Source organism: Polistes canadensis, unplaced genomic scaffold (assembly GCF_001313835.1).
Source record: "Polistes canadensis isolate GaletaPanama2010 unplaced genomic scaffold, ASM131383v1 scaffold_7, whole genome shotgun sequence".
Lineage (NCBI taxonomy): Eukaryota > Metazoa > Arthropoda > Insecta > Hymenoptera > Vespidae > Polistes > Polistes canadensis.
Window position 1 is genome coordinate 151,716 of NW_014569554.1, and position 25,625 is coordinate 177,340.

A 25,625-nucleotide genomic window follows, 5' to 3' on the forward strand; every position below is an offset into this window, starting at 1 on the left:
GCAACCGAATTGAGAGCGGAGATTTCCAAAGGTAACTTTCTAACTCGTTAATTCTGTGTGATCAATTGGACGTTACTTTTTTGTCCACGTTAAATCTAACTTGGATGATGAAATTGACAGATTATGAACCGGAAGAGGAAAATCTACGAAGGTCATCTACGGAGTAAAAAAAACACATTCGATTTATGTACAGCTTATATAAAACATCATTGCGCAACGTAGTCGTATCTTACACATCTCGTATTTCCAGCCATCATCAATTTTCTACTACATATACGAATCGACCCGATATCTTTGATATCCATCTTATACGAATTACACGAACGTTTCATACACTTTTAATATTTCAATTGGCTTACGCTCGAATGGAAATAAATTACAAAATATTGGAAAGAAGAAATATCGCTGCTAGTGCGAGACAAAAATATTAAACGAAACGTAAAAGCTTTCGAATTTTGGTCCCGACTAAATCGACTATTATAACAAATATAAATTGTTATCATTTTCGCAAATATTCTACAAATTGCGCATATATTGCACACTAATATTAGCAAAATAAAATATCGATGAAATGTGTCGCAAGAGAAGAGAGCGTACATTTCTATATTTCATATTATATAAATATGTATCACTTTTGCAATATACTTCCCGCGCATGCACGCGCTTAACGATAAATTTGTTCTCGCGATGGACTAGCTTAAAATAATTTCGTTTCTCGCTCGGGAGAGAAACGCGCCGTCGATTGCCGCTTACCTTATGATTATGTACAAAGTGTTATTTCTTTAATCTCGATTCGTACATTTTGCATAAGTCCCTTATATAATAATATAATACACATTTCGCTATTCCAAATTTATCTTACAAATAATCGACAAAAACGTCGAGATGTCATCGATATTCTTCTACAACTGCCTATTAGATACTTAAAGCGAGTAAACGTCGGAGTCTAAAGAAAGGGCTAAACGACTAATTACACTTGTACCTAAATTACTTTCTGCGTAAACGAGTTAACGAAACTGACGCGTAAAAAGTATCGATGTCAAATGCTCTTGGAGAAGTACGCGTACGGCATTTATTATTACAAAAATTATTACGTGCGGCGAATAATACAAGGAAGAAAGGAAGAATATATTTTCTTAGCAATTAGAATGGTTATCGGCTCGTTTACCGATCAATGCAAATCTGACCGACTCGAGATCGTTTTGATTAAGAAAATGTACATTCCCGTTGACGATGAATCTTCTCCTTCAACGTTTCTCTTTCGTTCATTAACTACTCTCTACTCGGTCCGTTAATGTCATCACCTGTGCGGACAATTCGGTAGATGCGGGAAGAGGTGACAGTGAATGGATTTGAATCTGAAACAAAAAAAAAGAAAAAAGAATAATGATCGATTAGTCAAAAAGCGGAATATCCTGCAAGAAAATAACGGCATCCATGTTTACAATGGCGTAATTATTGTAAAGTTAATTAAAAGTCGTAAGATGCAGAGTACGCGATCTCATCTCGATGCCGTTACCTTTCCCCTTCTACCTATCTCTCTCCGTCTTACATATTTCCAGCACCCTCGGTAAATTAAGCAAATAATTGAAGCCTTTAACCGAGAAACGTCGCATTTCTCGCTTATTACGCTTAGCTAATCGAGATAAAGGAATGTACCTTTTCGGATCCTCCTTCATATCGAATCCATCGATTTTCAGGATATTCCACTCGTCTCGTGCACCTTTCGAATAGCTGAAAGATACCTGCGGACAAAAAGAGAAAGATCCTTTCTTAATCCAAGCGATAAATAAAAGTGCACGTTTGAAACGTCAAATATTTGTCACCGAAGCGAATGAAGCATGGCCGAATGACTTGCGTTTTCACGATTGACCGAGCACGAAAGGTACAATATAGTAGTAAGTCATTTTTTCGATGTTGCGAGTTTGATTTTTCATTGGATAATAATAAGAAACTATTTGAAGTTTTCCTTGCTCGTTCGATAACCGTTTCGATAAGAAAATTACCTGCTCGTGAAAGGTGTCCTTGTTAAGGAACTTCATTGGCTCTAAATGCGAATGAAATTGCTCTATCACCGTCAGCTGCTTCTTCAAAAGGTACTCGATGATATATCCCATGGTTACGTCATCGGGAAGCCTGATTCTATCGCCTACGGTGATGAACTTTCCGCCTCTGGAAAAGATGAATTAATAATAAATAAAGTATCAGCAAGCTTTTCCGACTCGTCAATGCCAAGAGTAAAAAAAAAGTTGACAAAGTTAATTTGGCAAGATTCCAGCAAGCATGCAGATTAAGCTTGGCGGAGCACCTGCTGTTTACGTGCCCTCCTCCTCCCCCTACGCCTCCCCCCTCTGCCTCGTCGTCAACGCATTCGCGCGTCAGTTTGAGAAAAACTGGTTAGGGTGCGTTTAATAAACGCATAGATCTTGGATATTTGCGCGATGAAAAGCAAGTTTGTTCGAGACGAGACGGATGCGCCGGACGGCGGGGCATAAATCGTCCCAATTAGAGAGGACCCAACGAGCTGCGGTAGTCGCGAGGAGTTCATCGAACCGAATGAAGAGCAGCAAAGCGCGCACGCCATAGGTAGAAGAGAAAAAGACCAATCGGAAAATAAAGAAACGAAATTGAATCGTTTGGTAGAGCGGAAAAATCGTCGTTTGACCGCGAAGGACGGTTCGAGAGAGGGAGCGAGCAAGTTCCTTGACCGGTTATAAAGCAACGGAGAGTCGGGTTGGCGCAGGTGCAGTCGAGTAGGTAAAACAAGATAACGGCGATAGGAGCGAGGACGGACGAGTGCCACTGAGAACGCCAAGGAAAGGAGACTATGGTAGAGGTTCGGCGAGCGTACTCATTAGCGAATACCATCGGTGGATTCTCCATTCCGTTCTGACCAGGCGGCCCCGGTTCTTTTTAATTGGCCAGATTAGTCCCGAAATCGCGTACCCTTTTCTCCACCCTTTTATCTCACTCTACCTCCCACCCGAAACGGCCGCGTCCTTTCTACACCGCCGACACGGAATATCGTCCTCGTTAAAATACCTGGCTCGACGAAAAGGAAATTTTCGAGGTTAAGAGAACCGGAAAGAAAGGAAGAAAGGAGACTTCTCACCGATGGGCCAAAGCGTCCTTGGGGGAGGGCCGCTTTTCGTCTTGCTTCGGCGTTAACTAACGAAGCAAATATTTCACTTAGACGGATTCCCTCCAAATTCTTCCTTAATAAGCTCCACCGAAAAGGATTCCTCAAAGATCTCTCTCTCTCTCTCTCTCTCTCTCTTGGGTTCTCTAGGGTCCTTCGAATCCGTAAAGATAAATTTCGCATTGCACAAATCCTTAATACCTTTACATTATATATATATATATATATCTATATAATATTATTACATTATTTGGCGTTGGATTGGCCGACTTTAATGATACACCGGGATGAATCGTGAAAAATTGCTCGGATCGCATTTGGTATAGATCGAAGAGGGACCGTAGGTATAGAGGAATGCCCAAATTGCTTTGACGAGGTCCAACGGATGCCGGCCGGCCGATAGACGCGCAAGCAACCAGGAATCACTGGCGATCGCCGGAAAGGAATCCAATTAAGCGAGCAATAATGGAATCGAACAGAACTCGGGGGCCAGTTTGTTTCTTCTTTTGCTCTCTCTCTCTCTCTCTTGGTCCGACGTAGAACTCGGCGAGCACGCATACAGAAACGTCCTAGTAGAGCGCGCGCGCGCGCGCAATCGTAAGCTCGTGGGTGGCAATCGTACGTCGTCGCTCGTCACGACGACGATATCGTCGCCGGAGAAAGAAACTGGGGAGGGGCAGGAGGGAGGAGAAAGAAAGAGCCGTCTCTAGCTCGGTCCTAATTAAGCGGCCGGTTCCCGATCACGAGAACCGTCCCTCCCTCCATTATTCCTTATCCCGTGTCGCGTTGATTCTTTGTGTGCCGATTGACGCGCCCGGTGAATTTACGATAGAAAAGATCGATCGAGGAGTTCGATGTCAATGACAAAGACGTTGCGTTGGCGTTGCGTCACGCGTCCTTTGGAAAATGAATGAGCGGAACGGGCGCCGTTGCTACGACAATTAACGCGTTTAGAGAAATAATTGATATTACGCGCGAGTGGCTACTCTCCGGAAGCAAGGAGCTTTCCTCTCTTCTCGGTGGAATTTCTCAAAGGGTGGTCGGACGCGCAAAAGATCGTAACTCGAAAAGATTCGTAGGCAGCTCCGTGACGAAGCATTTCCGCGAGCGTAATCGCCGGCTATTACGGACGACTCGGAAGGACGAGAGACGAAGGAGCAACCTGAACAAGATAAAGAAGCCAAAGGAAATAGAAGAGAGAAAAATAAAGAAAGAAAGAATGAAATAAAAGACAAGGACTCGCGGTCCGAGAGATCGCGTGTCTCACGCACTCGCGCGATCGTCTCCAACTTTTTCCCCTTCGTTATTTCTTAGCTTAGAAATGATTGTAGCCCCGACCAAGGAAGAGAGAAAGAACTTTGCGCTGTAAATAATGATCGAGGTTGTATATATCGCAACGATGATAGGAAATATAAATGGACTCACCCAGCTAGCGGCGTCATTTTCAGCGCTAGAGCCCTGCTGATGCAAAACCCGGCTCCGCCCGTAGCAAACCAGAATCTGACCTTTTGCTGCAACATAGAGAAATAAAGTGAGATCGATAGGATCTCGAATAAAAGGCTGACCTACGTATCTCTCTATTGAGAACGTCAGTAACGATCAAGCTCGATCCAGCCAGCGATCCGGAAATATCGGTGCTCCGATCGATCGGTCGACCTTAATCGCGTCACGTCGCGCTGCTCCCTTCCGACAAATAACTCTTTTCCACATTTCCTATCGATTAATCCAATTTCCCTCTTTCGAAGAAGCCATAACGGTACTTTTAAGCGATCGCGAAAGATAGCGGCGCACCAAGGTCGGCGGGGAAAGAAAAGAACAACGCTCGCTTCCGATCGACTTGTTCCCGTTGACCTGGAAACTCGAAGCACGGCGTGCTTCGGTCTCTCTCGCTCTCGAGCCGCACGAGCCGCACGAATCCTGGAGAGAACCCGGGGAAAGAAGGTTTCGAAAGAGTTACGAGCGTTGAGCCGATTTCCGAAGGTTCGCCATCGTTGCTTGCCGGCCATTACGGCTCCGGACTCGTAGGAGCGATACCATCTCTCTTTCGCTCTCCCGACCGTACACTTTCCTAGGCTGGGTGTGGTACGATACGTAGCGTGCCCGCTAGCCACCTTTCCGTCCCTTCCTATATCTCGTGTATGATCGTAAGGTCAAGTAACGAGAGGCTATCGTGGACCGTTACCGTTACGACGAGTCTAACCACACATCCTTCCTTTTCTATTTCATTTTATTCGACTAGGTCCGCGCTGCTTTCTTCCAGTCGATATCCGACAATAATCCACCGATGAAAGGAACAGGAGGGACACGCGAGCGAGAACTCGACGGCAGTTGTTGCGTTGTCGCGCATTCCCAAAGAAGAAGAAACGGACGGGACCTCACGGACGCATTAGATATACAAGAACGATAGGAAGGGTAGATAGAATCGGGCCGCTTTTACAAGGGGGCGGGGAGGGGGGCGCCACTCGGTTCTTTGTTTTCTCTCCTCGGTGCATTTGAATAACGCAAGGTCGCGTTCTCTTCGACCGGCAAATCTTCTTTACGCGTGCACGGATTTAGCAATATTCTATACCTACACCTTAGCTCTTCTAACTCGTGCACTCTCTTTCGACGTTTGTTCGAAAATTTCTAAAACAGGGATCGCCAATCTCTAACGATCCACATTGTTTATTACGTTCTATCGATATATAATCACGGTTATTAGGAAAACGAGTCGTGGTATAGCTTGGCGATTCGAACGAGCGAGTAATAATAAAGCGGGAGTTAAAGGCGGTCGTTATTAACGTATAATAATTACGGGTGAGAGGCGGGTTCGCTCGTTCGCGCGTGCTCGCGCGAACATAGGCGATCGGAGAAAATCACGTTGTCTGTCGGTGTGTACGTGGTGCGCGCTCGCTTATGCGCGCTCGCTTATGCGCGCAAATGTGTGTTTGCCGGGAACAAAAGGAGCGAAGATGGGAAAAGAAAAAGCAAGAGAAAATTTCGCTCGATTTAGAGAGATGGGAACGATCCGATAATTTAAGCCCCTACTTCTACAAAAAGGGAAACATACACGATTCGATGGAAAGTCTTGAGAATAATTGAGAAAACGATTCGAACGATTCCACCTCCGCTCTAATACTTAAATAGTAGCCTGCCTACCTATTCAATTATCTATACGTATAGGTATCTATTGATAAAAACACACGGAGAAAATACAAAAGCTTATGTTCCGTTGCTCGCGCGAAAGAAAGATGGTGCCAAGAGATAAATAGAAAGAGAGAGAGAGAGAGAGAGAGAAGCAACCGACTATAATAATATGAAAGTAAATGGAGAGGTAGCGTACGTGGGCAAGTAGGAATCGTAGCATCCGTTTCTCTCCACCTTGGCCGAAGGCAAGAAGGGGCCGAGGGGGAAGGAGGAAGGAGAGGATACGCATCTAGAGTCGGCATACTCGCGGAGGCCGTCACGGGTCACGAGCGAGTCTCCCCCTTCGCTCTTTCCTTCCACATATGATGCTAATAAAGTATAGCGCGAGACTACTTTTTTCTTATCGTGCAACGACCCTAAAGAGGGAAGGAAAATCGCAAAGCCATCGCGAAGAGCGAGATTCTTATTTTGTCGTAGTTCCGTTCTAACTGAGTACTCGCTTATGGTCGTCACGGGTCACGCGAGCACACCCATTGTAATTCCGCTCGTTTCTACGAACAATGGCAGCGGTGAGCGCAATTACGAAAGACTTCGTTAACGTTAAAATCGTCTTAGTTGGTTGGTCTTTATTAAAACGTCCGGTCCTCGTGCCGATGCGCCACGTGGAAACCTAATAGAAAACGAACCGAGTACCTTCCGATCGGTGACTTTATGCGTTGCCACGAAAAATAATCTAACGGTAAAGACAACGAAGAATCCTCTTGATGAAATGATATTGAATTTTCCGGGAGAGTAAACACGAAAATGCTACGACCAAGAGAGGGAAGGAAGAATCCATCCGACTTCACGGACGTCTGCACCCCACGAACAATTCCCACGTTCGTAACGCGTTTTGCCTTTTCTTTCCGTGCTTTCAGGAAGAACTAGACGCGAAGGAGACGACGAGTCGCACGGTATTCCTTTTTTTTCTCTTTCTTTCTCAATGAACAATCGATCCATTAGAAAATATCTCGTAAGGAGGAAGAAAAATCGGCGAAGGTGTAAGGCCGCAAAGGGGGCAGAGGAGCAACGCATTCCGCGAAATGCCTCGTAATTACACGGAATCGCACGGAGAGCTCGATTTAATTATCTTAACGCAATTAACCGCATAAAAGGGGATCTCCGTGTACTCGGCGCATTCCCCGCTAATTTCTCCTCCCTTTATTTTGATTATTATTAACATTAATGGCTCGTCGATCGCAAGCCGATCGAACGACGCATCGATTTTTTCTTTCCCCGCCGCAACCGCAAACGAAAACCTATCTGCAATTTTCATTTCCAAATAAAGAAAGAAAGACAAACTTTGGCCATTATTATAGCCGTTGGTCGAATCGACGTAAAAGCGCGATACGTGCCGCTACCATATTATGCGGAGACCATTGAAAAAAATGACAAGGAAGAAAAGAGAAATCATCTTTGAGGATGGATTGCGCTCGTTCGTATTGTCGGATGATTACCATGAAAGCTCTACCAACTACTTCGTTCTATTCTTCATTCAACTCTTCTCCATCGATCTGCACTGTTCGTTCGGAAACCGCAACGATCGTAAGGGCAAAAGGGGGAACGAGCGAAAGGAGGTTCGAGACTCTCCTTGTTTTTCTTTCAAGAAAGCCACAGAAACGCGAGTCTCATGGAATAATAATAATTCTACTTTCACGTCAGCGGAATGAGAGAGACTTTGTGACATGAGAAAAGGGACGGAATAAAAGAAAAATATAGGAACGAGAGAGAGAGAGAGAGAGAGAGAGAGAGAGGTGGCCAAGACGGAATGCACGCCATGTGTCACACATCCGCGTGTACGCACGAGTGCCTTGGAGTTACGCGGATACAGGGTGCGATTTTCTGACCGCATCGTGAGAGGTGTCGCACACTCCGAACCGTTTTAGAAAACAAATCTTACTACTAAATAAAGTCCGAACGTAATGTTCCAACTCCTTCCTCTTTTAAGCCTCTTACGATGTCCAACGAATATCGTCGTTCCGCGTGACCGCCCACTACTCTGCGGTTTTCCATTAGTCCAAGCGGAAGGACCATAAGTGGAACGTGCATCCTCCTATCTTCTTTTATCGGAACATTTTCTCGATTACAAGACCGGCCAGACGAAACGACCTTATTACTTGCAACTTTTTTCAAACAATCTTCTCCCCGACACGAATTTCATCATTTCAATTTTTAAATCGAAAGCGAAGGATCGGACTTTCCTCTTTCTCTTTCTCTCTCTCTCTCTCTCTCTCTCTCTCTCTCTCTCTCACTCTCTCTCTCTCTCTCTCTGCCTATCCGTCTGTCCATTAGACGAATGGTAGCCGATAATTATCGGCAGCGATCCGGGCCGCGGATTCGATAAATGACTTTAATAAAACGCGTCGTATTTCAGAAGATTGTCAGACCTTCTTCTTCTACGTTCTCAAATGATTAATGCGACCACTACCTTACCGCGGGCTTACCTTACCGCCTTCCTGCTGTGGCCACCTACCGTTCCTCCTTTCCTTTTTCCTCTATCTCTCTCTCTCTTTCATATCCTTTCACGTCGGAGCTCCGTATCTTTGGCGTCTCGCTCTCCTCTTCCAACTCCGCCTCTCTCTAGCTGTCGTCTTTTTCTTCCTTTTCGCGACCTCTCGACAAGATGAACAGACCCAAGCACGGAAGATGCAACGCGCTCGCTCGCGACTAGTCGAGGACACGCCCAAGAAGACGCAAACGCAAACTTTTACTACAACCAAGATGCAACCCGATGTTCTGCCGCGATCGATCAAAATGCTCTAACTTTTTATTCCCTTCGATAAATTTAAACAAACTCTGTTAAAAGTTGAAACCACCCGGGAAAAAGAAAATACCAACTCGAACGATCTATAGAATAATCGTCATAAAATAGTCATCGATAACGAACAACGACCATATATCGACGTCTTTAAGATACGAGAAAATGAAGAGAGAGGAGAGAAAGAGAGAGAGAGAGAGAGAGAGAGAGAGAGAGAAGAAACGAGGAAGAAGCAAGCAGCAAAGACTATGTCGATTCTCCGGAGCCAATTTGCTTTCTAAACCAAGCGAAACGTCGAGCGGACCATTATTACTCGAAGAGCTCCGGTACATATCGCCTAACGGCCATAAACGTACGTGTACTTGCAGTTACATATATATGCAAGGAAAAGACAGGACTTGAAGGTAATGCTAAAAGGGACACGCGTTGGCAACGAGCATCGAGCCGTATCGGACGTTAGAAACGCCTAACATTCGTTTCGTCTATTTTCTCTCTCTCTCTCTCTCTCTCTCTCTCTCTCTCTCTTTCTCTCTTGTTTCCCCCCGGAGACAGCACGCGTAAGCGTAGGTAGATACATTTCTCCGCTTATATTATATCGTTAGTCGTAAGTTTCTGCTTTACGGTTCATTGCCAGGTTATTTCTAAACTTAAATGAGCATTTCGTCAACGACCAACTACCGGTCGTCGATCCTTCATTAAAACCTTAGTCAATTCTCCTGGTCTTTTATTATTTCTCAACGTTGTGTCGAGTTTTTGTCCATCTCCCTGTTGTCGGTGGGCTTCGGAGATCACCCTTTCACCCGGGGCGTGGTGCCGGCTGTTGTCCAAGGTAAAAGAGATCAAGGATCAGGAGGGTTCGGTTTATTGGAATGATCGATAAAATACGATGCACGTAAAAATGCAAGAAATAAAAGACGCTACCGTTTCCGTTAAAGTTCTCGCGCGCGCGAATAATCCTTTCACCCGCAGTGACGGCGTTTTACGGTTGCACCACCTTCCCAAAGAATGCAAACTAACGACGTACGTTACCTAGAAACGCTTTCAACGGAGTTAATTGTCCCTAGGTTGTAGCTCTTAAAGAATCATCTAGATGTCGAAGGATCGATTACGAGCGGAGCAAAGAGGTAAGGAAAAAATGGTGAAAAGTTTGGCGTCTCTGGTGGGCGTATAACCGGGAGGCAAACTCGTTCGTGTGCGCAGCTCGTGTGTGCAGCTCGTGTGTGCAGCTTGTGTGCACGTACGTACCCTGCTATAAACCGCCTCCTTCTTGTCTATATCTCTACCTCCACGCGAAGTCTCGAGATTTCTCGAGCAAATATAATATACGAGTACGCGGAGCCCGCGGGGAGTACCGTCCTCGACGAAGGAAGACCATAATCTTGCTCTGCTTGGAAGATGGTACCACACCCATGGGGGGTCGCGGGAGAGATACTCGACCGGCTGCTTCTACATCCCACAATACACGTTACCGGATTCCACCAACGAACCATGATTTTCCAACGAATCGGCAAAGTGCCGCGATAAATATCGCTTGTCAAAAATCATCGACTATCTTTCAAATGCGCTCTCTTTCGAGTACAACGGATACGAATAATAATAAGGTAGAATCGAGTTTTGCGCAAGATTATGCCTCGCGCCAAGTGGGTTACCATACGCGTCATCGATAGTCATGGTTCGTAGGCACGAAGAACGTATGCGCCGATCGACTTTCGAACAATTTCGCGCAACGATACTGGGCAGACCGGTGTATCGGTTTAATCAACAGAGGAAACAAGGCCGTGCCGAGACAATTTCCTAAGAGGAAACATTCTCTCTCTCTCTCTCTCTCTCTCTTTCAAAATACGCGACGTTGAATTTATTTGCATGTTTCTAGCTCGATTCGTACAAAACCCTCGTCGTTAAACAATTAACGTCGAGCAGCGTTTCGTAAGTCGTCTTGGCGTGTAATCATTTTTAATGACAAAGTAGCGAGTATGGAGTAATCGCCGGTGAACGACGGTGATTCGTTCATTTCGGTGATTCGATACATAAGAGACGAAATCGGTGTCGTTATCGAAAGTGTAAGAAGGCTGTGGTTAAACGATGAGAAAAAAAAGAGAATATCTTAAAGTTACCGGTCGTTTCGATGGCTCTGGTCCCTGCCTCATGATTTCCAGAGGGGCTGGTATCGAAGGTCTGCCAAGATACCAATCCTCCCGTGGGTTGTAATTGTCCAGGAGCTTCAGAAGGCGTGGTACGTTCACGTAATTATCGTCATCGAAGTGGCAGAACCACCTGGAACGCACAACCAAAAGTGAACTGAGTTAAGTTCCAGCCGAAAACACCAATTTTTATATCCGCCATTGCTAAGGTATAATAAAGATATTAGGGTTGAGTCATTAAACTCTTCAATTGTTTGATAAATTACGCAAGCAGCAGCAACGCTAGACGCGTGCGTAGAACATTAATGAAATTTCAAGCGGACGAGTCGGTCGCGATCGCGTCTAAATAAATGCTTAAATAAATCAACGCATTGAATTTCGATTGAGATCAAAGGAAGCAAATAAGCCGAGGGAAAGAGAAAGAGAAAGGAATTGTTCGGAGCTGTCGTTAAGCTCGTCCGAAAGAAACTCGTTCCGGCGATGGAGTAACGAGCCGACAAATTGCCGGGTCAAACCGAACGAGGAGTCGTGGGTGTGGTGTGTGTGTCGTTAATTATCCGCGTAAACGAGCATTTAGCTCGCGGATGAAAGCCGGATGCACAAATTCGAGTTACCGAGTTATTCCCCCTTTTACTCTTTTATTCTTTTACTCCTTTGCTCTTTTTTCCCAACGCCTAAAACGATATTCATTTATTCCAAAATGTGAATAATAAAGGAGAAGAAAAAAATGTCGATAGGAAGCGTAGTATTTATTCGGAATATCGTATCGAGCGTTCTCGTAGGAATCTATAGTCGTCGCGAAGCCTTCCGTAGACATCTCGTCGAGAAAATCGCACCTCTCGACCACGCAATCCGATCGTGCGTGGATTATTAAAGAAGCGTCCGCCTCGTAAAAACGTCTACACGCGGCTACGTGCAGCCACATGGATTCTTTGTGGCATCTACTCGCAGGTGTATCCGCTCGTTATCGCTTGACTAGAATATTTCTACGTATAGAAGGACGTCGTATTATACGCATAGGAAGAAAATGCATGCGCGAACTTGACCAAGAGGGTGCAAAACAACCGTTTTACACGAGTACCCCACGTTGACCAAATGAACGATGCATCGTAGCCTACCGTGGGAACCTTCGCTACCACCATCATCCTGCCCCCCTTCTATCACCCTTCTACCACCCTTCTACCACCCGCCGAACACGCTCCGAAACACGTGGCACTTTTCCACACGCGAGCGACACGCGTATGCATCGCAGGAGGCTAACGTCTTTTGTGTTTACATTTCGCTTTGTCCTGTATTTCTGCATGCGACGTTCGATCGAATAGAGTGCATTTCAATGAAATACAAACATCGAAATAGATCTTTTTAGTATTTCTTCGAATGAAACCCTTCGTAAACGCACTTTCCCGTAACTTGCGTTAACGCAATGATTAAAATCAATTATCAGGGGAGAAACGTTTCGGTGCGATGTGAAAAAGGGTCAGGAGGGTGGCTGTCGTACTCGTCGACCGATTGTGGGAAACCTTCCTAACTCGATTCCCATCCAAAGGGTCGTACCAAAATTCAATCTTGACACGATATTATTCCGAAGATCGGCGTTGCTGCGATAAAATATAAATAAACACGATATTTACATATTTCACAATATTCTTGTCGTCGAATAACTTCCAGATCCGGCTACTTATCTTTTTTATTTAGGAATCTACTAAAAAAAATAACAAAATTAAATAAATGAAAAATTGATATTAACCATTTACACTGGAGAACCACCGCCACTCGGTTTAACGCGATAATTCCAACGATAACGATGTTTATTTAGGTTTTATCGAAGATGAACTGTAGCTGGTCATTCTATTTCCTAACAAATGGTTAACAGAAAAGTTGAGCGTTTTAAATGGTGTTCCCCTCGTTTCATCTCTCTCGCACACACAAATCGTACTCTTAAAGAAGTATATATATATATATATTTTGTACGGTCGTGCAAAAAAAAAGACACGAGACCGTCGATAATCACGGCTCGTTACCTTTACAAGTCGAATACGCGCCGGATGTGCAACAGGTGAAATTACACGTCGAGAAAATTGCCGATCGTCGATCTCTTCCCCTCCTTGTCACGTAAGTACAAGAAAGACGTTGTCGTGTTCGACGTGTAGAGGATCGAAAGGTTGGCCTCGATCGCGTTTCTAGCGATTTCTACGAGACCGACGAATCGTCAATGTCTTATGCATGGAGGATCGTAAAGGCCAAGATCGTTTTAAAACCGAGTCAACGTAGAATACTACGTGTACGTATATGAGGATTGAAGAGTTAACGAGCAACTTGTATGGCGCGAGCTTACCACGCCCGTTTTTATTAGCCACGGCACTAGGCGGCACACGCCAACACAGCCCTGACCTTTTCCGCGCGAGCCACGTTCTCTCTTTTGCTTCCTCTTCCTTCGCATCTTTCCCACCTCTAACTCTCTCCTTTTCAAGAGAAAAATAGATTAAACGAATGGGAAGTAAATTAAAGACTGGACAGGTGCTCGAACACCTTACTTCCTACCGTCCAAGCTAGTTTACAACCAGTTTTCATTTAGGTATTCCGATTTATTTTTCAAACGCGAGAAACCTCGTTAGAGCATGTGCTCGACGATATCGCGATATCAAACAAATGCCAGCAAACGGCATCGGTATGCGGCTTCTTCGGCCAAAATAAAAACTTACATATTTACGTTGCCAGGTAAGAAGTAAGTGCGTAAAGATGCGATTGGGTATCGGGTAGCGATATTTCAACTCGATTAAGAGGAATAGTAAATTGATCGAACGGTAGGATCGGTTTGCTTCCATAATTAACGGCATTGCGAGTTACGCTCGTTAGAAAATCATGACCCTTTCTCTTAGTATAAATCTTAGAATTTGTTTTCTTCCTATATCCAACGCTTATCGTGTCGTCGTACGCTGTATTCGAGGAGTCGGTATTGAAAGAGTAATCGCCTTGATACGCCTTGATACGTCTTGATACGTCTTGATACGACGTCAAAGATAAAACTGTGGCGGCGCGAAAGAGCACTCGGTCCGATTAGGATAATCTACGCGTCGTTGCGCGAATATCTAATCATCGCGATTAAAGGGTTCTTACGAGTACACGATATCGAAGAATCGTGGTAGGTCGTAATATATTTCGATTTTCGATCCCAGCTGATGGAGCAAACGGCGGTTGGAAGGGGGAAAGGGGAGAGGCCCTGGAAAAATATCAAGTGTCGAACTTCTGGACACTCGATACACAACACGTTACGACGATAATAACGAGAAAAAGAGAGGTATACGCATCGACCGCAACATTTTCTTTCTTTCTTTCTTTCTTCGACCTCGAGAAGATTTGATTACGCTTACGAATACGATAGCAGTCGCAACGAAAATTTCATTTTTATCTTTTATCCGATCGACTAACCGCGCATCAGCGAATACTGAGAAAAAAGACGGAGAATTGATTAATATTTTCGAGTGTTATCGACTTTTAAAACGTACGTATTGTAGATATACCGGTGAACGTCTCGCCGGATGTAGCAATGAACGAGCGCAGCGAGAGCCAACGAGCCATTTCCGGGGCCTCCTGCTGCAGAATATTACATTGATAACAAAAATTGCCTTCCAAGTGTTCGCGATGGCAAAGCCAAGACGTTGCCGAGTCTCTTATTCTTCTTATTCGTCTATCATTCTTTAACGAAACTATAATAACTCCGATAGGACGAACGTTTAATAACGTCAAACTGCATTTCGAAGTATTTCTAATGATTGTTTACTTTGTATAGGAGATGAAAGAACAATCTTCGTCGTCGTCGTCGTGGTCTCGATTCGAAAAAGCATAGAATCGAGTCGATTAAGAAGGATCAAAAGTCGTGCCAATCCATAGACACGACGCACTTTATCCGCTTTAAAAGATCGACCCGAGAACCAACGAGAGGAACGTCGACGCCAAGTTCGAACGTCAGCGACATAAATTCTTAGAAAATCATTTGTCTGCTTTTTATTCGGTCGATCCACTCGAGGGGCAACACATGCTCGACTCATCGAAGAAACACACACCGCCGAGATGGCGCGAGATGGAAACACGTCTTGACAAACCTAATAAACGTAATTTATTAACAAACTTCTCCGTCGCCGATACCTAACATTACCAAAGGAAAAAAACAAGAAGAAATTTCGTATCTCGTGGTTCGTTGGCAAGCCATTGCTATGCTCGAGAACAAAAATCCCAAGTACCTATGGAATTATCCTATTCAGAAAGCATAGCTCGAGGCTTTCTGGATCATGGTATCTCGGTTGAACGGCGCGCATCGGTGGTGCAGGTCTCGTGAAACAAATCAAAGGGTCCAAGGGATAGAGGGGGAGCAAAAGGAGAAGGGTTTGCGTGTGCCCGACGTTCGTGAACCGCGAAAAGAAGGAAGGAAGGGAAGAGAGAAGGGAAGGGAGAAGGGAAGGGAGAAGGGAAGAGAAGAGAAAGGCCGAGCTAGTCGAAGGGAGAAAGAGAGAGAGAGAGAGAGAGAGCGTGCATTGAAACGCGTCATTCGATCACGGAGCTGGTATCAGGTGCAAACCAGTTTCGATATACATATAAGAGAGCAGTAGAAACGTACAGCAAACTTTGGCATCGGCAGCTAGACATCACCGAGAGCTCGGTGGCCTCGTCGTCGAATGAAATTCTGCAAATGGCGACCCGCACTCTGCTCTAACAAAGATAAGGAACGCGCGTCTACGCACCGACCTAAATAAATCTATCAACAGAGTGCTTTTTCTATTGGCCGATTAAAAAGAAACTTTTCGAACGATCGATCGATCGATCGTGATTGAGACGAGATCGCAATTAGTCCGGGTCGCTTTGAAATAAGAAAGATCTCTCGGGCAAGAGGAAAAAGGCCCGAGCATTGGTGTGTCCACGTAAAGACACATTCTTCCACGAAAGCAACTCGTGCATGTTCGCCTTCCTCGAAACGTGTCTCGATTTCTCAATCGCGACTTTAGTTCTCCTCTCAAAAATTCGCTACTCGTTTAATCGGGCAATCCGTTGGTCGTGTTCTCTCTACGAAAAGCCCTTCTTTTACAATTTCCAACTCGGGGACAAACATAGTTCTACGCGATTGATGTCGAACGAAAAAACAAGGAGCGCGCTCTACGTGACAACGCGTCGTAAACGCTGAACGAGCTCGATTAATTTCGATATGACCTCAGCCAATCGCGTGACTCGATCTTCACGAGGGTACAGCGTAGTCTAATTCTATCCTGACTCTATTTTGCCACATTTGATCGAGATGCTAGACGCGCGATCCGCTTTGTCTTGATCTATTAGACTACGAATATATGGACGAAACTAAATAAGAAAGAAACCACGAAATACGAGAGATCCTATCTCGTTCCGTGCTAAGAAGAATAAGTACCAAAATGAGAAAAAATAAGACATTGGATTGAAGCAACAAATTCGAATCACGCAGAGAGAAAGGTACGATACATCTGCCAGAACGTCCGAGACGGGATTACAGAAGATTTTGTTCGTTTCGAGTGGGCATACCGAGATTAAAGCACCCCTCCTCCCCTCTTTCCTCCTGTTGACCCAAAGATCGAGATGAACGAGCCTGAAGCGTGCGCCCCCGAGTCTGGGATCCGTCATTATCTCTATTCCAACTATTCCGCTAACATTACAGACAAATTCGCTTCCTACATATAGAAATATGGGTTTGACAATTATCATAAGATTTGTTGAAAAATCGAATTAACCGAATATCGTAGACATCCTTAATATTATAGTGGCGCGCCTTTCATCTTGGACATCGCACGAAGAGGTCTTACGAAGACCGCAGGGTCTAAGAAAAAGGGGATGGACGAGAGAGAAAGAAAAGAGGAGTAAGTAACGAAGGAGGGTCCTATCGTCGTCCCTAAACGCTTATTATGCGGCATTACTGGTAGCCTCGTACATGCACATATAATACGCAGTCACGCGAACGTTAACCGTTGCGAGGAACTCCGTCGGAACTCCGTCGGAACTCCGCATACTCTCCGTACCGAGCAAGTTTTTTGCACGTGCTCCCTTCCTGGGCGATCTCTATCGTGCGGTGTCGTAATTGCCGCACCTGAGGACCATCCGTTGTCCTTGATTATCGGGGAAGGATGGAGAACAAAATGAAAAGAAGAAAAAAAAAAGGAAAAAAAAAAAAGGAAAAAACCGAGAGGAAGAGGAAGCTTTTCTACGCGTGTTATTTCAACCAAATATAAATTTATATCGAAGTCTTATCTTATGTCTACAAACGTAGTCGGTTCGAAGTCATACATAACGTGGTGCGGAATGAACTTATTTTTAGGTATACCTTCTTCCCGAGATAGGAGCGATTAAATATTCGAGACGTTTCGAAGTTTTTTGTTTGAACGACGCGATAAATAGGCAAGCGAGCAAATCGAGGGGCCAGGAAACGCGATAAGAGCCGACACGCGTGATACGATTTTACTCGAAAGCGGAGAGAAAGTTTCGAATAACAGGCTGGAATATGTTCCTACCTTTTGGATACATCGCGTTAAAATCTTTCGTAAAGAAACAAGTCCCAATTTGGATCGCTCGTTAGGAAGGGACTAATTGGAGCCGAATCATTAGGCGCACCAGGATTCTTCCTCGCGTATTTTATCCGGTGCGCTCTCCTATTATTCGAAATACGGTTATTCTCTAGGACAAATAATAAAAATATGAAGAAAAAGGTATCCTCCAGCAGGTTGCACCAAGATTAGTTGGTAAAGCTTGGAATTCCATAAATCTTTGCTCCATTCGTTATCGGTAGCGAAGATCCGTGCGTCCGCCCGTAAAACGATCGTATAATTGGACGAAGCGAGGTGTGAAATCGTCGGAGATTATTTGAACGGACTTTTGCCTCTGCATTACCGCAGGAATTTCGCGCTCCAGCGAAAAACGATGCTCGATATCGTCGGCGGCCTCGACCACGGCTGTTAATTCACCGATCGGCAAAATTACTCACGGATTAGAAATTAGCTTCTTCAAAGCGATGCCGCTGCAAATGAAAATCAACGAATTCCTATCGAATAAACGAGCTTTTAAGATAATAAAGACAACAATGCGAATGATTATACGACATCGAGCAGGAAGATAAAGAGGACCCGCATCCGATATACGAAAGAGTATCTTCCTTTTCTTTTCTAAGGTGCTATCGTCTTACGCATTCAGCAAGTTTCTTACCAAATGGGTTCGCGTCTAAAGAAAGATTCGGGATGGACGTGAAATGAAATTTTGATGAAACATTTGATAGTCGATAAAGATACGTATGGAAATACATTTACAAATAGAGAAAATGCCGTTACCGTCTTTCGATGATTAATGTGAGAAATAATATAATAGATCTATAAACCGAGGTGCATAGGATTTATGTATGTATGTTTAGAAAAGATGATAGAAACGTTCGACGCGCGAGTAACTGTTAAAAGAAAAATAAATTGGAAGAAGCGGCGGCGTTATAAGTTGAAAATACCAGGAGCCTCCTCGAGGACCCATAATAATTGCTTCGCGTTGACGATGGGCCATTAAACGTGTTTTTCCAACGTTCATTTTTTTCAAGAGAGGAGTAAAAAAATAAAAGACAGCGAGATAATATTTTGAAGGGCTACATTTGACCTGCTCGATGAGTTCTCCCTCCCTCCTGCTCTCCCCTATCTAAACACGAATCTCAAAGATAACGTTCGGTTTGTAAAGAAAAGTAGAAAACGGACGACGATTCCTTTTCTTGGTAGGAATAGGAACGAGCAAATAAAAAGTATCCGATATATCTGGAAGAATATGACACTCGAAGCTTCAGTCGTTAAATATTTCAAAGACTTTATAATACTGCGTGTTACTATTTGACTTGGGACATTAAGTTGAAATCTATTTCGAATCCCATCCGTATTTCTCGATTTATTATTCGAGAGTTGGTTTCCCGCGAACACCTGCGCGAGGAGGATATCGAGAGCGCATCGGTTACGAGTTTTAAAACGAACAGAGAATAACAAAGAATAAGAGCTCCGAGACGACTGGAGAGATAAGAGAGGGAAGAGAAATTATAACGATGCTATCGGGATTCCGTTTGCACGCTGCATACCGCGAAACTCGGCGTAGCTAATGCGCTCGACGCAAACCAAAGAAGAACATCCGCCGAGACGCTTCGTTGCATCGGATAATATTCTTTTTCCGTTCTCTCCGATCTTATACTCGACTTTGCGAATTTCTTCGAGTTCTTCTTATTAAGAGACTACAAATCTTGTATGAATGAAAAATGAAAATAAAAACAACTTCCAATTAACCGTTACCGCAAATATGTGCGGAAAATCGTCTCTAGTGGCAAGGGTTAATATTATTAGGATGACTCTGGTTGGATAATCGAAGGTGGCGGCGAGCAAAAGAGACTATACCGATCGACGTAGGAAGAGCAAACAATTAGGCGGAGCCTCACGGTCGAGCGTCGAGATAAGTATCTTCCTGTCGGCCCACGAGATCTCACGTGCTTCGTAAATCTTATAGATGTACGGCTATATAAAGAAGCGTTTAATGCGGCTACGCCGATAATGGGACCCATCTATCTACCTGTCCGCGTAATCTGGCAGTTGCATCTTTCTCTCTTTCTCTGTTACATGCGCGCGCGCTCATACTGATCCTCCTCGGGATTGTCATCGTTTCGCTTTCTCTTCTCTCCTTCGATCCTACAAAGGCATTCGAGAGAGAAAGAGAGAAAATATAATAGAATTTACGTTCAACTAAGAACATATCCTTACAATAAAAAATGTTCATATAACGAGTGGTAAGCTATATGGTAGAAATGATAGAGAAGTCTGCCATTATATTAGATTACCCGTTGATAAAAAAAGAAAAAGAAGCAGCCAGAGTTAGGTGGCATGTCGCGAGTTTGGATCATATCGCTCTGGTATAATGGACCAAACGGGATCTCGAAGATTAAACGAAGGGAGAGAATGTATCGATAATAGTCAGTATCGATATCAAAAGATACGATCCTTTTTCTTGGAAGGGACGATAAGACTTGGCCAGTGTTTTCTCCTTGCCTCTTTTTCTTTTTCTCTTTCTCTCTGCTTTACGAACGGATAAATCTCGCAAGAGAGAACATACAAAAGTTATTCCCCTGCGGCTAAGGTTCGATCGACCGAGAGAAACTCGTAGAAACGAGGAAAGAATGGGGAAGTGCACTTGAAAGTACTTTAAAAAAAAAAAAAAAAAAAAAAAAAAAAAGAAAAGGAACGACAAATAAAGATCCACGCTCTTTGCAGATTTTTCTACAAGATCTTTCGGAGTTTACGAACAGGGTTTATGAGTCAGCGTATGTATTATTTCAAGGCAAATTGATTGAAATTTATCTCTAGAAGGATAAGTTGAATAATTAATTCGTATCAATTTATTAGGCTATACGGTGCACGTGCTTCGATGGGCAATCCCACCACGCGAATAATATGCGAATACGATCGAGGACTATATTGATGCTCGAGTTAGCTCGATTACGCGCTAATGCTTTACGGTTAATCATTTCTAGCTGTCGGAAGACTCTCCAATGTTTTCCACCTTTGGCACGCGTATATTAGCGTATTAGGTGTGGACGTTATATCTCGTATTCATTGACTCGTACATACCGATACAAGTAATATCTGGTCGAATCGATAAAACGTGTTAGCTCGTTTAACCGACTGAACGAACAGGAAATAACGATTAGCGTCTACGACATCCAGTTAATCTTCCTACGCAAGACGACGACGACGACGACGACGACGACGACGACGACGTAGGAACGATAAGCGTTCGTAATCCAATTAATTGATCACATACTTATGCCTACGCTGATTATTGCGCTAAATAGATATTCGAACAAATAATTCATTATTTCTAATGGTTATCTTACTTTCGGCCGGCTTCGAGAAATCTGTCAAACTCTACGGACATCTTGCAGCAAAGGGCTCGTCTGTTGTGAGAGGAAGAACACTTCGTATCAATCATGTGGCCGTCTGAAATCAAAGACTTTCAATTAAAAAAGAATATACGATTGAAGTGAAACTTGTATTATCGCGTTGAAAACAATCAATTGATTCATATATAATTCATATATATTTTCAATTTAAACAAATGGAAGTTAAAGGAAAGTTAAAACAAATGTATTTTAGTTTAAACAATCGAAAATATTAGTAGAGTACAGTACTGAATTAAATATACCTAAAATGATTGTTAATTAATCGATAAAAATTGGTGTTTAAAAGCTCGGTGTAAAAGATCTAAAATCAAGTTTCAAAAAGTCATCTAAAAACATAAAAGAAAAATATATTGAAATTATTGAATATTCAAAGTACGTTAAAAAGAATGTAATGTTCAAATCAGTACATATGTGTTAAGACAAGCTGAAATATAAAGAGAGTGCATTAGAGAATGAAAATAATTGTTAATTAATCGATAAAAGTGTCTGTTGTCGTCTAAAAGCTAGGTGTATAGGATCTATGTACCATCCTCTTCGAAGTCTTCTGTTAGACTGAGTCATTACCCTTTGAAAATTTACTTTTATTGAAAGTTGTTTACATAACTTTCCGAACGTTGCGCATGTATATAAAAGGAATAATCCACCTAATCGATAAAATTTAAGATTATAACATTCTCATTTTAGTATTTTTATCTATTTTATGTAATTATTCTACAGCTCCTGCGCAATGATGACTTTGAGGGTAAAATTTTCTTTTATGTTTTTAGATGACTTTTTGAAACTTGATTTTGGATCCTATACACCGAGCTTTTAAACAACAACAGACATTTTTATCGATTAATTAACAATCATTTGCGATACATTGAATCCTCTCATGTTCATCTCCACTCATCCCTCTATAAATGCACCTCGCAATAACTATCGATCGACTGTTAGTTTTATCTCGCTTTTTTGATATCATTTCATAAAATTGTATCGTTATAGTCGCCTAAGAAAGTTCACTTGAAAAATTGTTCTCGGTGCTATTAAAGAAAAAGAACAATTTCTAAAAGTTATACTTTAAAATGACACAGATGAAATATTATTAATATGTATTATATATTTCTATATAATGTTAATATATATAGCAGACGGACAAAACCGAAATTGGAAGAAGTAATGAGGTAAACGGTTTAAAGAAACACGATGCGCGTGCCGAGGTCAAATGTCGAACGATCCCCGAGGGCTCGCGTGCTTCTTCTTTCCTCTCCGATCATCTTCGATCCAATCACGACCTACCTTCGAGTCTAGCACATCGTTATAATCAAATGAACGATCGATTTCCCGGGTAGACGCAATTCAAACAAAGTCTTTATTTTAATTAGAAAAATATACAAATAAAAGTAAATGTAAAAATGTAAAATCGCGATTGTTACCAAGACGATTCCCCAAATTGTCTACGTTTTCGTTTGGAAGCCTGCGGCTTTTCTCTTTCTCTCTCTCTCTCTCTCTCTCTCTCTCTCTCTCTCTCTCTCTCTCTCTCTCTCTCTCTCTATCTATCTTGCATCTCTTCTGGTTTTCCTCCTCGTCATCTATAGTCGCGTATCTGGCCAGAGGCTGCACTTGCAGAATGCACGCAATGCCGGAACACGTCGCAACACACATGCTGCTTGCTCGTCCATATCGCTTTAGCAAAATTTCTTTTCTTTTCCCTCTCTTTTTCTACCCTCCGGTGGAGGGAGGGTAGGAAACCTTAGCATGGAACCCGCATTCTTATTCGCACTTTCGAGCCTGCTCCCTTCCTCGCATACCAACGAATTTGCACGTAAAAATTACCAAACGGCTATGTAGAGCGTACCCCGAACGATCTTACGAGGAGGTACTACTACGATAAAGACTACTCGGAGAATAAAAATAATACTCACTCGTTTGATTCTGAAAGTATGGATCTTCTCGATCGGTGAAAAACCAGATCTGCAACAAAAAACAAGGAAAGCGTTACTCTCGTTATTATTCTTCTCTTTAATCTTGTTTATTCCTCTTATTCGAGTTTGCATTCTTACGATTACTACGAGAGAAACGTAAGATGGGTATACACGTGTTAAAATGGACGCCTATTTTTAGTTCCAGCTCTCGTGGAGGGGCATAAAGAGAGGGAAAGAGAAGCAGACGCTGACAAACAGACAGTAAAAGACGGAAGAGTCTCTAGAGGTCTAGGACATCCGACCATTAACGTTAAAGAAAAAGAAAAAGGAAAACGGGTGGTCGTGCAGAGAGTTAAAATTTCCTCGAGGACTTCCCTTAGTGGCGCCGATCCGAGTCTAACTAATTCGTCCAAAAGTATACTACCGAGCTACTGAAAAAGAAAAGAACCGAAAAGAATAGTGCAGGGTAAAGTGCTCATTGTCGATCGCCGTTCTTCGTAAAGCTCAAGTGGCAACCTTAAGCCGACTGTTACCTCGAATTTCACTCAAGCTCCTCGGATTCCATCCGACTCCTGGCTCGTAGACCATATTTATGCACAGAGTCAACCGTATAACCCGATCGCTTTTTTTACATACTTTTTCTTATGCTTACAGCCTAAACTGAATATCAACAAAATAATGAAATATTTTCATTTTACCTAGGTAATAAAAATAAAAATAGCGCGAACAATTTTTAAGAAAAGAAACATTTGCGCGAATTTTTTTCATTTGAAAATCGTTACGTTATGTTCCAGTTACTCGAAAGAGACTACGGTAGGAAAAATTTATCGCGTTATCAGACGTAATGAGAGGCACTTTTCTCGTTGAAGAGACAACTAATCTCGTATTACGTTCTCGCGTAACGCGCTAAACGAAGGCTAGGAAAGAACGATTCGAAGTAACCAAACTACTCTCAAAGTTCGTCTCATTAAGAGCATGAAAGACAATTAAACGCGTCCTTGGTAACCGTTTAACAAAATGAGACTTCTTTTCTGTGGTATAAGCTGAACTAATTAGAATTAGTAGGTCTTTCAACGTAAGACCGTACTCTCCTTGAATATTATTTTCGAGGAAAGATTCGAAAGATTCGAAGGATTTGAAATATTTGAAAAATTCTATGATGGACAAGGAATAACTTATAAAATACAAAAGCTAAGAAATACAATAGATCTAATGCATAGAAAGGAGGAAAGAAAAGAAAGAGGTCGGAAGGAAAAGCGAATTTCCTTTTTTCTCCGTGGTCAACCGTGCTACCTCCAGTCAAGTCTACCTCTGGACAAGCTACTGCGCTAATGTTTTTCGACCGTAAATCTTTCGAAAACGTTTTCTCTTCGGTGTTGGATGCAAGAAGGGCTCGTCTCTCTAGGGTTAAGGCTATTCTAGGAAACAGCGTGTAGCGGTGGAAAGCAAAGAGAAGCGTTTACAATACGCGCAATTAGCCGTTCCAAGATAATATCTCAACAAGTAGGTTCTTCTTGCGTCGTAAGAAGTTTCTTGCGTTGAACTACTAATGCCTCGCGTTTGCGCGCTCTTCTTCGTCCTTTCCCGTTTACCTTTCAGCCTATTATTAACGACAAGTAATACAAATAAATACACAGGAGCGAAATACGCGAAAGCGACGAGGGGGAGCTTTTCAAATATGTACGAGGAGCCAAGAGGAGGCAAAAGAAAACGGAGTCGTGGGAAAATGAAATGTTTATAACGAGACGAACGACAACTCCTCTCTTGTCCGCGAATACGCTCGAGTACGCTCGAGTAAACGCACAAAGTACCGTCTATTCCCTGCCGAATATATAATATTTGCGAGAAGAGACAAATTTCCCTTTTCCCAGGAACTCTTTCCTACGATCGTAAAGAACGAACACGCCTCTGGATGAAAGTTTAGATGCGTACCTGATCCTTGGCAAATTGAAACCATGTGTCGATGATTGCCGGCAAACGAGAACGGTGATAGTGTTTGGTAGTTTTGACGCTGATAAACACGTCGTCCAGATTTGTAGAGAAGGGTACGATCGTGGCCGTAGCGACCGGTGGGGTCATCGCCGATCCTCCTTCCTCGATAATGATTCTCCTCGACGCCGATACTTCGATCACCGTTTCGTTTTTACCATTAACAACCTCGCTGTTTAACTCTTCCACCAGCTGTAAAGAGAAAACAATGGGAGCATTTATTGCCAAGGGATTGTCGCATTCGATCTTTCGGAGTACATAAGAAAAAAATAATGAAAATGGCCCTAACCTGGCGAGGTGCCACTGCTTGATAGAGGAGAATGGTGACATAGGCGGTAACAAGAACGAGAATCAAAGCCTGTAGGCCTCGTCTCGTTGGGACGGCACGTGCCATCCTCGTTGCATCAACGATATGGCTTTTGCGCACCTCGTACGAGGGAGAATAACGAGCACCTTGCGAGGAACCACCGACATCGGCGCCCTCGTCACCCTTCGGCCTCCCTTTTTCTACACTCTCCTCCTCCTCCTCCTCCTCCTCCTCCTCCTCCTCCTCCTC

The 25,625-nt window shown here is 43.3% G+C and overlaps 1 protein-coding gene across 1 annotated transcript; it reads right to left on the reverse strand.

Moving 5' to 3' along the window:
- Nucleotides 1-164: 164 nt before the first annotated feature.
- Nucleotides 165-25,613, reverse strand: LOC106790982 (fringe glycosyltransferase). Its single transcript, XM_014756281.1, has 9 exons — nt 25,359-25,613; nt 25,013-25,261; nt 23,081-23,129; nt 21,111-21,213; nt 11,177-11,336; nt 4,565-4,650; nt 2,007-2,172; nt 1,660-1,745; nt 165-1,358 (listed from the first exon to the last, which is right to left on the reverse strand). The coding sequence occupies exons 1-9, from the start codon at nt 25,461-25,463 to the stop codon at nt 1,301-1,303; spliced, it is 1,062 nt and encodes a 353-aa protein (XP_014611767.1). The 5' UTR covers nt 25,464-25,613; the 3' UTR covers nt 165-1,300.
- Nucleotides 25,614-25,625: the final 12 nt, after the last annotated feature.

What these genes read in the sequence shown, in the direction of transcription:
- LOC106790982 (XM_014756281.1), bottom strand. Translation starts at nt 25,463, where the DNA reads ATGGCACGTGCCGTCCCAACGAGACGAGGCCTACAGGCTTTGATTCTC. An exon ending in AAGCAGTGGCACCTCGCCAG is followed by an intron (nt 25,262 to 25,358) that starts GTTAGGGCCATT and finishes TTCTCTTTACAG; the next exon opens with CTGGTGGAAGAGTTAAACAG. An exon ending in AAAATGACGCCGCTAGCTGG is followed by an intron (nt 2,173 to 4,564) that starts GTGAGTCCATTT and finishes CATCTTTTCCAG; the next exon opens with AGGCGGAAAGTTCATCACCG.